The sequence below is a fragment of the Pteropus vampyrus genome, unplaced genomic scaffold (assembly GCF_000151845.1).
Source record: "Pteropus vampyrus isolate Shadow unplaced genomic scaffold, Pvam_2.0 Scaffold30, whole genome shotgun sequence".
NCBI lineage: Eukaryota > Metazoa > Chordata > Mammalia > Chiroptera > Pteropodidae > Pteropus > Pteropus vampyrus.
The window spans coordinates 9,315,749-9,329,708 of record NW_011888811.1 but is presented as its reverse complement, the minus strand read 5'-3'; the positions used below and the strand labels follow the sequence as shown (position 1 = coordinate 9,329,708).

At 33.6% G+C, this 13,960-nt stretch overlaps 1 protein-coding gene across 2 annotated transcripts in view; it reads right to left on the bottom strand.

The window, feature by feature from the left end:
* Nucleotides 1-5,170: 5,170 nt before the first annotated feature.
* SOX30 (SRY-box 30) overlaps nt 5,171-13,960 on the bottom strand; it is a 25,981-nt gene continuing 17,191 nt past the window's right edge. Inside the window, exon 5 of one of the 2 annotated variants that reach the window (XM_011356737.2) lies at nt 5,171-6,224. In XM_011356737.2, the coding sequence (XP_011355039.1) occupies nt 5,843-6,224 (382 nt within the window). In that variant the 3' untranslated portion in view covers nt 5,171-5,842. The remainder of the gene's footprint in view (nt 6,225-13,960) is intronic. The other variant, XM_011356739.2, reaches the window with a different exon arrangement.

Genomic DNA, 13,960 nt, shown 5'->3' with positions numbered 1-13,960 from the left:
AATGGGATGTTGGTGGGAATTAAATCCTGATGCTGTCTCATAATTCCCAAATGACACTTTGTGAATCCTTGCCTGGTGGCCTTCAGAATCACCTGGGGAGCCTTTAAAAGATACAGACTCTCAGCTCTCATCCTTAAATATTTGAATTCTGGAAGTCCAGAATGTTTCATACAGTTCCCTGCTAATTCTGATGGGCAATCAGATATGAGAAGCACGGCTCGTCAGCTAGCCCATGAATCCCATTAGTCACGGAGGCTGAGAATACAGGACTATGTCTGTTATTCTATTGGTCAGCATATATTTATTTTTCTAGTTTCTAGGGCATTTGCCTTAGCTGGCCCTCAAGGAGCTTAGAATCTAGCAGGAGATATAAATGAAGGTGCTGTGGAAATATAAAGCAGGAACAACTAACCTAGTCTTTGAGGGTGAGAGAAAACTGTCTGGAGGGGAAATTCTGGATGAATTAGAAGGTGCATGTTACAGAAAACACAAAATTATACTGGATTACACCAGATAGAAATTAATTTTTTCCTCATATAAAAGTATTAAGGAAAGTAATCAATCCATCTTGATATTATGCTTTAGATTCCTCTCTGTTTCTTCCACCATCCTTAGCCTGAGGCCAAGGTGGCTGCTCAGATTCTAGCCATCAGTTCCATATTCCTGCCAGTATGATGGACAGAGGAGCAAAGAACACAATCTCTCTTTTGAAGAGTATTTTCTGGAAGTTGAACATGAAGCTTCCATTGACAGCTTATAGTCCAGAACTTAGGTACTTGGCCACACCTTGCTTCAAGAGGTGGAGCACAGCTAAAACTAGAGTTCTATTACTAGAAAGAAAAGGAAGCCAGCCATTGGGAGACAACTGGGAGGGCTCTAAGCTGAGATATGAAGAATGAGTAGCAAAAGGCAAGGGAGGTCACAAAGCAGGAAGGGACACCTTGCTCTATTCATCATCCTTCAGATTGTGACCCAAAGTTCCCCCTAGAATGAGCCTGCCTGCCCTAGCCAATCGGTGCTCAGATCTAAAATGACCTTCAAAATGACATCAAAACCGACTATGTCACTGGAATAATGGCTGCTTAGAGATACCTACTCCCTCTGGCCTGCAAGAGAACTCACTCTGAAATTTCATCATTGAAATTTACTAGGAAAAATTATTGAAACCATCAGGAAAAATTTGCAACCCTAATCCTTTCATACGATTAATTATGGCACATCTGCCTTAAGCAATATTAGGCAAACATGAAGGTGATCATTTGTGAAGCTATAGGATATGAAAAGCAGCTCATGATAAAATATTGAGGAAATGCAAATTTGTATATATGCAAAATTGGGCATTATAATTGTGATTATAATTGTGTAAAAATTGTGTGTATATAGACAATTAGAAAGAACATCATAAAAATAATCATTGGATGGATTAAAGGTTTTTTTCTTCTCTGAAAATTCCCTTTACTATAGTTATACTGTTTGTTGTTATACAACAAATAAAATTTGAAATAAGTCTTGCAAACTTTACATGGTGTCAAAGGTAAGCATGCTTAAGAATCACCTGAAGAGCTTGTTTAAAATGCAGATTCTCAGGCTCTAGCCGGGGAGATTCTGATTCTATAGGTCTGAGGAATGGCTATATTTTTTAACAAACACCCGGGTCCTTTTGTTGAAAGTGGTGCATTGACCAAATTTGAAAAACACCGCTATAGCTGGTGTCTCAGAGACACCTAATAAAATATAGAGTTAGGACACATCTATGCCAAAGCATCGCAGCTTTGTTGTGCTAAAGACTCTAGGCCAATATTCTGCTACCATCATTGAGGAAACAGCGAGAAAATTTAAAACAAAGACTCTGTATTAACAAAATGGCTTCTCTCCCTGCTCTATGAAGTAAAATATCACTAAAAATTACAGGTTTGATCATTTTTTAGTCTTCCAAGTACATCTGAAGCTGTGTGATAAAAGCACCCCTGGTATTAATAATTAACATATTTCCAGTTCTCTTACAGTCCCCACACATCCTGTAACTTACCCCATGGCTTTCTAATAGGCCTGACAGAAATTCAGCTATAATCTGCCTTTTTGAATGAAGCATGGCAATTTAAAACTCTACATCTGGATAGTGCAATCTGTGTAAGCCAGCCCTGTGGATGATTCTACACTCATTTTATTCACTGAATAAAGTGACCAGCTTGTCTTAGTTTGCCCAAGAGTTTCCTGGTTTTAGCACTAAGAACCCGACGTCCTGGATCCCCTGCCCCTCATTACTGCGCAAACTGAGATGGTTGGTCACCCCACACCTTTCCATTGCCTATGACCTATGTTACTATGTACAGCTTAAAAATAATAATAATAATAAAAAAAACATTCTCCAGGAAGGGTGATCAACCTTCCCAAACTGTGTCTCAGGGAATACAAGCGAACACTTAGTTTTTAAAAGAAGATCTTCTTTTAAAAAGAATACATGTAAGATGCTGTTCATTATTTTTAGAAATAAAACATTTCCCTGAAGTGGTTTCAGAGAAGGAGCCAGAGATATAAAGGTGTAGAAAACAGCCCTCCCCATCTTCCCTGGTTTCCTGTAAGCATTTATCACTTAGTGAAAAGTTTACTAAGATTTTTGTGTGTTTTACTATCAGAAAGGAGACAAGTGAGGCTGGGTCAGGAAATCAGGATGCAGAACATAGAAATAAAGAGTAAATATCTTGAAATTTTTCATCAAGTAGAATTACTTGATCAAAAGATCTTTTACATTTAATTTTAGTTAAGTTTTAGTTTTACTTCAGTATTAATTTTATTGTGAAGCCTTTGGAATTTTTCTGAAACCCTAAAAAGATGATTCAGAAAGCTAAAAAAGGATGTGCTTCAGCAGAATGTTCCAAAATGTAGAACAGAAAAATTTCAGAATTACCCTGCCTGCCCACATTAAAATTATACTACTTTAAAATATTGTAACTCATAGAATCCCCAGAATTTCTTTTCAAAATCAGTTCCAAACAACAACTTTCAAAAATAGCCTATACTTTTGGCTCAAGAATAATCATACTGACAGCTGGTTTACACTGTGAAAATTTAGCACATTTGCCCAATTGAATTCTTAGGTACAATATCAACTCTTATTAAAAATCCAATTTAGTAAACAGCCACAATTTACAACTATAGTTTCAGTTCTTCAGTCTTTTAAGACCATCAGATACTTAGTGCAGAAAACATTTGGCCACCGCCTTCTCTTAGTAAAAGATTTAAGGAGACCAATATAGAAAACCATAGGTGAAGTCAACAGCTGAAAATCAAAGCCACCAGCTCTAATTGTATTACTATTGTCTAGAGTGGATTCTGTGAGATGTCAGTAGACATTATGTAGAATGAAAAGGGGTTCTCAAGCTAAATAAATTCCTGGAGCACTGTGATAAACAGAGTTTAGAATGTTTCTTCACCACGAGACTTTTGAGAACCTTAACAATGATAACTGACACTCTCCAAAGTGGAGGCATAGCATGTGTTTCTCAAACTTTTTTGACCACATATCATTAGAATACCTAAAAGTCTTGGTTTCCAACTAACACTTAGAGAAATATTGCTCTTTCCTGTTTAAATTTGAGAAGTCAGCTACTTGAAAGTTGGGACTAAATCTGTTTTCAGTCTATTTGCAGTGAAAAGAGTTTTTATTTGCAAATAGGCACAGAGCAGTTTGACATTCTAAACATACTAACATTTCAACACTTTGAAAAGAGGCTATTCTTATTACAAATATCATTACCTTTCAAATTATAATAAGAACAAGGCAATGAGACATATTAGCAAGTGGTTGTAGCTTCAAGCTTAGAGAATTTTATTTTGATGACTTGGAGAGGCAGATGAATTAGTGTGAACGGGGCAGGGATTTGTTAAGTCTATAGATCTCTAATAAGAGCCAACAGTGGTTTGAGGCAACAGTGGTTTGTAGTTATGCATGCTTATCTGCAACAGACTACTTTTCTACATAAGAGCTACCAATATTTCTCAGCCCAAATTATACTGTGGATCTGTGAACAATCAAAACTTCTGACTTCTGAGCCTAGCACTGAGGAAGATTTAAAAAGTTGCCCAGCCTTAACAGCCACTAGAAAGATTGGGGAAGGAATTGGTGGTGCAGGGATAGCCTGGAGACTGGTAGTTAGGAAACAATGAACCATGCTCTGTATCATTACACAGGGATGCCCCTAACCAAATTGTCTTAAGAATAAGGTATGTGATCAAACCCAGTTTAGTCAACAAAGTGTTATTAAAATAAAATGGGGTAAAATGAGTCAAATTGTTGGATACATTTTTCCTTCATGCTGTAGACATCACATGTGAAGACAATCAAACATTAAGTTCTGATGTGAAGTTCATGTTTGCGTTCTACCAAGAAATTCAGATTTGCTCTTTAACTACATTGAAATGACATTGCACAGAGTAATAAAAAATATAAAATATAAAAATAAAATTTTTATTGGGAAGAGGAAATTTTACATACAATTAAGTATAAGGTTGATGAAATGTATTAAATTAACAATCTTTGCTTAGGGAACAAACACGGATTTAATAAGAAGCTAAAAGCCTAGAACAGGTTACCACACACAATTTCTAAGCCGTTTTAAGTAACAAGATCTCAATGTGCATAAATTATACAGATCATTGAGGAAAAAAGTGTATTGGTTTGTGGCTCTTTCCGATCATCAATTCACTCTGTGTCTTGTGGATCTCTTTTACCATGATCCCATCTCTTATGGTCCTGATCCCATTCTAAAAAGGTTCTCTCCATCCATAAGTGGGCACTTACCAAGAAGTCACATTGCAAGTAGGATTTTTTTTGTTCATTGTGGATTAAACAAATTCCATATGCTCTTACATGAACTCCATGGTTTTAAAGACAGCTGCTTCAACCAAATCTGGAAGAGCTCTTCCATTCTGAGGAGTGCTTAAGTCACATGTACACATGTGTAAAGGGTTTGGAAATGGCATCGGAATATGTGCACAACATCTCTATTAATACAGTTTTAAGTCTCATGTAAGCTAACAGGACCTGTGCAATTCTGGAGACTATTATGTATAAGTAAATATCGGTATGTGGTATGGAAATCATCATCATTTGAACAATAAATACTCACTTTGCTTATTTCTAAACCCTAAAGAGAAGACATCCAACAAGAACAATTTTATCTGTTTATTCATTTATAACAAAAGAAGAACAATGCATACCAAATGGAAAAAGATATCCAAAAAAGATGATGAAAATGTTTACAAACAGAAATGCCTAATTTAGCTGAAGGAATTACCCAAGTGCTGTTAAAACACATTTGCAACTTATAATTGGCTATCAATGTAAATTAAATTTAGTAACTGAGTCCCAATTCACTACAAAAGTTATCGACATATTTTCAAAATGTTACATAAAAACTGACAACATCCATAAGTATTACATAAATACCAAACAAAAAATCATGTAATAAAAGTAAATAAATGTATCCTGAGATAAAATACAATCACACTTGTCATGCCAGATATGTACTCCTTTTTCCCTCACATATAATTGTGAGGATTTGGTATTTTGCACATGCCAAGATAAAGTGATGATAATATATGTTGATGCAAATTTCCGCCATAAAAATAAACTACTTCATATCTTAAATATTCCTACGATGAAACAACAGGACTCCAGTTTCACTAATAAAAACTTTATGAAAGCATAAATGCATTTGGTTTGACTCCTCAAATCATGGCTGAAAACTCTCAGCAAAGCATTCTAGGCTTTTTTCTCACACCGACTGACCCAGAATGTATTTTAAGAAATGTTTATTTTCTGTGCATATTTGTTTTAAAATTATAAATTCCTGAGCACTTTTTCTTCTTCCTCCTCATCACTATCAGTGACATTGACTTGCTGGATGCTAGAGGGAGTTGACGTCGGGGCTGTGAAGACATTCTCCAAGGCTCCAATGTCCAGCTGTGGCATGGGATTTAGGTATTCTTCCCCACTGTGGCTATGGTTGTTATAGTAAGAGGTCCCATCCATGCTCTCACAGCTCCGAGAATCTTCACTGTGTGTGCGTTCATCTGGGTAGTCTCTAAAAGGATAGTCTCTATTTAAAGCTGAAAACATAGCCTCATGTTTTTGGTACCTGTCTTCATAATAACCAAGGCATTCTGGCATTGAACTTGGAAAATTTCCATAGCCAAAAGGAGGCCGACTATAAGGGCACGTGCTGTAGCAGAAAGACAAAAAAGGAATTAGATCATACCTCGCCTACATGTTGCCTTGCATACAGACTATTTGATCAAATTTAACTGCATCCTCTTTGGGGCCTGGAAAGTTCTCAAGATAACTTTCTGCTAGCATTTCACGTAGTATTGGCTCTTTTACTACTGCTTAGCCCTGACATAAAATAAATGGCAAAGTAAGCTTGTGCCTGTAATACTCACTAGCAGTATTATCTATTATCAGCTCAGGCTTCTTTTTGATAGCCTTGATTAGAAAAAATTGCTTCTCTGGGCCTTTCTTTCATGTTTTACACCAGGTTTTGGAAATGCAGGCTATGTTGTGCTGTGCTAAAAAGTGACAGTAAGCAACACAGCGATTGTTCTAACTAGAATTTGAAACAAAGCTTATCAGGGGACAATGTCTAATTGGGTTGAAATCAAGAGCTTCTGGGGAAGTCCTGGAACAAATGACGATAACTTTTTAATTGACATTCAATTGTGAAGTAAATTAAAAACATTCTTAATACCAGAAAGATTTAGAACTGATATTAAAATGTGATTCTAAAGATCTTTTCAAAAAAAAATTTTTGGAGGGCAGAAATGTGAACAACTGAAAAGATTATTTTGATGATTTTTTAAAAGGCAAAAAATTGACATTTTAAAAAAGCAAATGTAAAAATTATGCCATTCAAATCTATTTGTCAAGTTTTTTTAAAATTTTAAAGTATTTATTCTCCTTTACAAAGGCACAGAACAGGAATCATAGAAAGAGGTATATAGAGAAGTCCAACCAAGAGTTTCCTGGGCTCATGGACTCCACCTAGTGACAGATAACATAAACATAATGATCACACTAGCAAAACCCATGACAAGATGGATGTTTCATTTCATGCTCCCACATTAAAAAGAAAAAAAAAGTCAACTTTGTTTCCTTCCCTTTAAAGATGTAAGTATGATCGACATATAAGACCATCATCTCAAACTCTTTGAAAGTATGGTTATCTTCAGTGGTTTGGTGTCCCATCCCCAAATATCCAAGTGCTAGGGACCTTGCCCAATGTTAAATGACCCAAATATGAGGTAAAGTTTCTAAAATATTTCAGATTTCCCTTCTTACTGCCTCATTTGGGCATCTTTAAGTTAATGTATATGTCCTGAATGCACGATACTGCCAGCTACCATGACTTTGCTCCTGCAACTCTTCCACCTTTAGGTCTCTCCATCCATTGAATTCCACAGGCACTTCAAGGGGGCGTTCAAATCTACCTCCTCCACAAAGTGTTCACATCAGCTAGAAACAATTTAACCACTATTGTTTTCAGAAATCAATATCGGCAAGATACTATTCAAGGCTTGGTAGAAAGTTTTTTTTAAAAAGGTCTAAAATCTAGATATATACTAGGCAGTTGCTAAAATTTAAAATGCAAATATCATATGGCTATATTGGTGTGTTAAAAACAAGTTAGTGTTATATCCAGAGAACAAAAAGGTCAATTAAGACAAAAGTAATCCTAGAAAGTTACATGAATGAAAATGAATAACTATAGAGGCATTATGGTGTAGTGGGAAAAGCACCACATAGAATTATCAGAATAGTATTAGCCAACATGCAATAAGTATTTACTATGTTTTCTAGGCATTGGCTAAGGAATTTACATGTTATCTCTAATATTCCTTAGAACGAGTCTATGAGATAGATACTACAATATCTCCACTTTACTGATGAGGGAACAGAGCTTTAAAGAGATTTGCTAAAAGTCATGTAATTAGTAAGTAGTAGAACAGAATCAGGCAATCTGACCCTAGAACTTGTTCTCTCAACCACCATGCCACACTACCTGGGTACTAGTTCTAGCTGTGCCACTTACAAATCTGATAATCATAAGTAAATCTTAATTTATCTGAGCGTTAGGTCCTCCTTATATTAAATAGGGATAATATTGCCTGTTCTGTCAACTTAAAAGGTCTATCATAAAGAATTTGGGAGGGGATGTGTATGAGTACTTTGGAAACTAGAAACAGTCTCACAAGAAGTTACATTTAATAATGTATTGGTAAATATATACATACATGCATATTTTTATTTTCAAAAAGAAAAAATGCAAAGATAAAACAAAATCTAATTAAAATGGTTACCTTTATAAGAGTAGAGAAAGAAGAGGGGAGGAGACAGGAAGAGAAGCTAGACTTCTCAGAATATACCTTATATTATGGTTTTGACTTTGAAACCATATAAATATTTTATATAATTTTAAACAAATTTAATATTTTAAAAATTGAAAGCAAATAAACTCAAGTTTACATCAAGTTGTAGATGTCTTAAATACAGAAAGAAACATTATTTCAAGGTATTTTAAATCTGATAGTTTCATTATACCTTCATGGTAATGCATAACATATAAAGAAAAAGAATCATAAATAAATTTTAAACTGCATACAGTAATTTTGTTGTTTGTGATATTGCTGCTTTGAAACTACTGATATCATTGTTTTGAAACTATACTCTCTCTTCATGTATATACGAGTATATACATGAAGGAAAGGAAACATGTTTGGTAGGATAAAGCAAATAAATGATGATATTATTATCGTTAGGAACAAAGATTTTTAGGAGCAAAAGATACTAGCACATAAAGTCAAAGAACTTCATTTGAAACTATATTACATTTATTTTGGAAATATCAATACAAACTCATATTTTCTCACAAAAAAATACATATTTTCTCATATTTTCCACTGAAAAGCTCAGATACTCTGTTATTCAGTAGCAATAAGCATCCTTATTGCCTCAAGTGTGATTTATAAATACCACCTTCAGTAAAAGAAACTTGGACTTCTGGGTAAAATGGCTGATTTCAGGTCTCATACAGATAAAGTACAAGATGAGCCTGGGACATACTGTGTCCAAGAGCAAAAAAAAACCAACAAAACAAAAGAACCAAACTGCAACCAAAAAAACGGAAAAAAAAAGGGAAATTCTGAGCATCAAAAAATACAATAAATAATGACTGCAAGGTATTGATTGAAACATAACAAATATATAAAAGTCCACTTGTTCATAATGATATTCTCAAAACAAAATAAGACTCATTGATATGGGGAAAGAATCGAGAGTTGATTCTGCCCTTCCTGTATTTCAAAGTAATGAGGGAAAGTTTTTCTTCATAAAAGAATTTTAGCTAATGAATGAAAAAAATATATCAAATTAGAAGATCTCCATTTTGCAATCTCATGGATCTAGGTAACAATCACCATAGCTACTAATATAATTATGCTGGTATTTCTCAACCTTAGGCGATCATTAGAATAACTTAGGGAAAACTTTTAAAGAACACTGCTGCCCAGGTTTTAATTCCCAAAGATTCTGATTTATTTGTTCTGAGTTTTTCAAGTGATGCTACTATACAGATAAGAATTAAGAAGCAAGTACTGTTTTAGGTAGGGAAACTTATAACCAGACTGATAATACCTGAACCTACAGATCATTCTTAACATTACTAATAAAAACTTTATGTACCTCTTGAGGTGATACAAAGTACACAGCACCACCCGTGAGGACTCACTGTCGAAAAAATAAAATTGAACCTGAATCTAAACAAGTTGCAAGATCTAACAATCATTTTATAGGAAAAAATGGGTGATAAGAAAACATGTTAAACCATACACAAGGATGTAATAAGCCAAATCCAGGATGTGGATAGTATCTTGTTTCTTCAATAAATATATGACATTAAAAAAAAAAGGATAAGTACTACTATAGCATAAAAGAGGCTTAAGAGACATAATCACATCCAAAGTGTATTCCTTGCTTGGATCTTGTTTTATACAAATCAATTGTGAAAAGAGTTCTGAGACAATGGAGGAAATTAAAAATAAGGAATTATTAATATTTGTATGAAAATGGTAGGTGGTAATTTTTTTTGAATCCTTAACTAGTAAATATACATGCTGATATATTTGCAGGTGAAATTATATGATATCTGAAATTCATTTTAAAACACTTAAAACACTGTCCACCCAAAGCTAGGGGAAAGAAATGAATAAAGAATAGCTTAAATGTAAATAATTGTTGATGTTGGGTGATGGGTACATGAAGATTCATTATACTATTCCATCTGCTTTGCATATGAAAATTTCTATAACAAAATGGTAAATAGGTAAAAATAAATTATTCATGGCTTCTCTGACTTAATAATATGCATGTAAGGTTCCTCTATACCTTTCCATGGCTTGATAGCTCATTTCTTTTTAGCACTGAATAATATTCCATTGTTTAGATGTACCACCATTTATTTATCTACTCACCTTATGAATAAAGCTGCTATAAACATCCATATATGCAGGTTTTTTCTTGGTCATAAGTTTTCAATTCATTTGGATAAATACCAAGAGGTATGACTGCTGGATCATATGGTAAGAGCATTTTCAGTTTTGTAAGAAACTGCCAAACTGTCTTCCAAAGTGGTTGCAGCACTGTGTATTCCCACCAGTAATGAATTAAGAGTTTCCTTTGCTCCACATCTTTACCAGCATTTGGTGTTGTCAGTGTTTTGGATTTTGGCAATTCTGATATGTATGTAGTATCTCTTTGTTGTTTAAATTTGCAATTCCCTAGTGATACTTGACGTAGAACATCTCTTCATGGCTTCACTGCCATCTGTATATCTTCCTCAGTGAGGTATCCATTCAGATCTTCTGTCCATTTTTAATCAGATTGCTCATTTTCTTATTGTTGAGTTTTAAGAGTTCCTTGTATTTTGGATAACAGTCCTTGATCGGTTATATCTTTTGCAAATATTTTCTCCCAATCTGTGGCTTATCTTCTCATTCTCTTGATACCATACATTGTTTGATATTGTAATTTTGTAATAAGTTTTAAATCAGGAATTGTGAGTCCTCCAATTTTGTACCCTTTCAAGATTGTTTTAATTATTTTGAGTCACAATCCCATATGAATTTTAGGATCAACTTTTCCATTTCTGCAAAAAAGCCTTTAGGATTTTGAGAGATTATAATTCTGTATACTACTTTGGAAAGTATTGCCACTGTAACATAGTAAGCCTCCCAATGCATGAACACAGACACCTTTCCATTTATTTAGGTCTTCTTTAATTTCTTTCAGCAATGTTTGTTTTTCAGTTTACAAGTCTTGCACCTCCTTGGTTAGATTTATTCCTAAGCATTTTATTATTTTTGATGCTACTATAAATGAAATTGTTTTCTTAATATCCTTTTTGGATTTTTCTCATTGATAATTGCTAATGTACAGAAGAAATACAAGTGATTTTTGTACATTGATCTTATACCCTGCACCTTTGCTGAATTCATTCATTAGCTCTAATTTCTGTAGATTCTTTAGGATTTTATATATACATATAAGATTTTCTATGTATAATCATGTGTGAATAGAGATAATTTTATTTCTTTTCCATTTTGGATGTCTTTTTTTCTTACCTAATTGTTCTGGCTAGAACTTCTAGTACAATGTTGAATAGAAGTAATAAAAGTGGGCATCCTTGTCTTGTTCCTGTTCTTTCAGGGAAAAGCTTTGGTCCTTCATCATTGAGTATGATATTATGTATGGACTTTTGATAAATGTCCTTACCATGCTGAGGAAGTTCCTTTCTATTCTCAGTTTATTGAATAAGTTTTGAAATCAGAAATTGATTTTTATCATGAAAAGGCACTGAATTTTATCAAATGTTTTTTTCTGCATCAGCTGAAATGGTCAGGTGGTTTTGTTCCCTCATTCTATCAATGATGTATATTACATTGATTTTTAGATGTTGAACCACACATATATTACTGGAGTAAATTCCACTTGATCTTGGTGCATAATCCTTTTTACTTTGCTGCTAGATTTAGGGTGCTAGTATTTTGTTCAGTATATTTTACATCTAGATTCTTAAGATATATTGGCCTGTAATTTTCTTTCTTGTAATATCTTTGTCTGACTTTGGTAACAGAGTAATGTTGGCTATAGAAGTGTTCCCTCTTACACTGAGAGCACTGATGTTAATTCCTGTTTAAATGTTTGGTAGAATTCACCAGTGAAGCTATCTAGTTCAGAGCTTATTTTTTGTTGGGAGGTTTTCGATTACTGATTCAATCTCTTGATATAGGTCTGTCAGATTTTCTGTTTCTACTTGAGTCAGTATTGGTAATTCATGAATTTGTCCATTTCATCCAGGTTACCAAACTTGGTGTACAATTATTCATTGTATTCTCCTATAATCATTTTTTTCTGTAAGTTCAGAAGTAATATACCCAATTTCATATTTGATTTTAATAATTCATGTCTTCTTTCTTTTTTCCTTAGTCTAACTAAATGTTTGCCAATTTGGTTGATCTTCTCAAAAAGCCAACTTTTGTTGGCTTTCTTTTCTCTATTTCATTAAATTATCTATTGTTTTTACATTCTTTATTTTATTTATCTCTACTCAAATCATTATTATTTCTTTCCTTCTGCCAGCTTTGGGTTTTCTTTGCTGTTCTTTTTTTCAGATCCTTAAGGTATAAAGTTAGGTTGTTGACTTGAGATGTTTCTTTTTAAATATGGGCCATTGCAACTATAAACTTCCTTATCAGCACTGCTTTCATTATAAAATCTCTTAAATTTTGGTGTGTTTTCATTCTCATTCATCTCAAATTATTTTGTAGTTTCCCTCATGATGTCTTTTTTGATTCACTGGTTGTTTAAGAGTGTGTTATTTAATTTCCATATATTTGTGAATTTTCCAGTTTTCTTTCTGTTATGACTAGATTCATTTCATCAAGGTTGAAAAAGAAACTTTGTATGATTTCAACCTTTTAAAGTTTTTTGAGACTTATTTTGTGATCTAACTTATGGTCTATCCTATCGAATATACCATGTGCATTTGAGAGGAATCTATTTTTTGTTGTTGGGTGGAGTAAATATATCTGTTAGATCTAGTTGGTTTACAGTGGTGTACAGTCTTCTATTTCCTTACTGATCTTCATTTTTGGATGAATGATCTTCTATCCATTATTTAAAGTTATGTATTATAGACAATATCATATTCAACATTGAAAAGAAGAAAGCATTTCCTCTAAGATCAAGAGCAAGACAAAGAGATGCCCACTCTTGCCCCTTTTATTCAATATAGTATTAGAAATCCAAGTTAGAACAATTAGCCAAGAAAAAGAAGCAAAAGACATTCAAATTGGAAAAGAAAAAATAAAGCTGTCTCTATTTGTAGATGGCATGCTAAAGACGTCACCAAAAAACTGTTAGAACTAATCAATGAATTCAGTAAAGGGGCAGGATACAAAATCAATATACAAAAATCAGTTGTATTTCTATCATTAACAATGAATTGTCTGAAAAATAAATTAAGAAAACAATCCCATTTATAATTGCATTAAAAATAATAAAACATTTAGGAATAAATTTAACCAAGGAAGTGAAAGACCTATACACTGAAAACTACAAGACATTCATGAAAGAAATGGAAGAAAACACAAATAAATGGAAAGACATTCCATGTTCCTAGAATGGAAAAAATAATATCGTTAAAATTTCTAAACTATCCAAAGCAATCTACGGATTTAATGCAATCACTATCGAAATTCCAATGGCATATTTCAGAGCAATAGTACAAACAATCCTAAAATTTGTGTAGAATCACAAAAGACCTCAAATAGCCAAAAAGCAATCTTGAGAAAGAAGAACAAACTGGGAGGCATTACACTCCCTGACTTTGAACTATATTACAAAGTT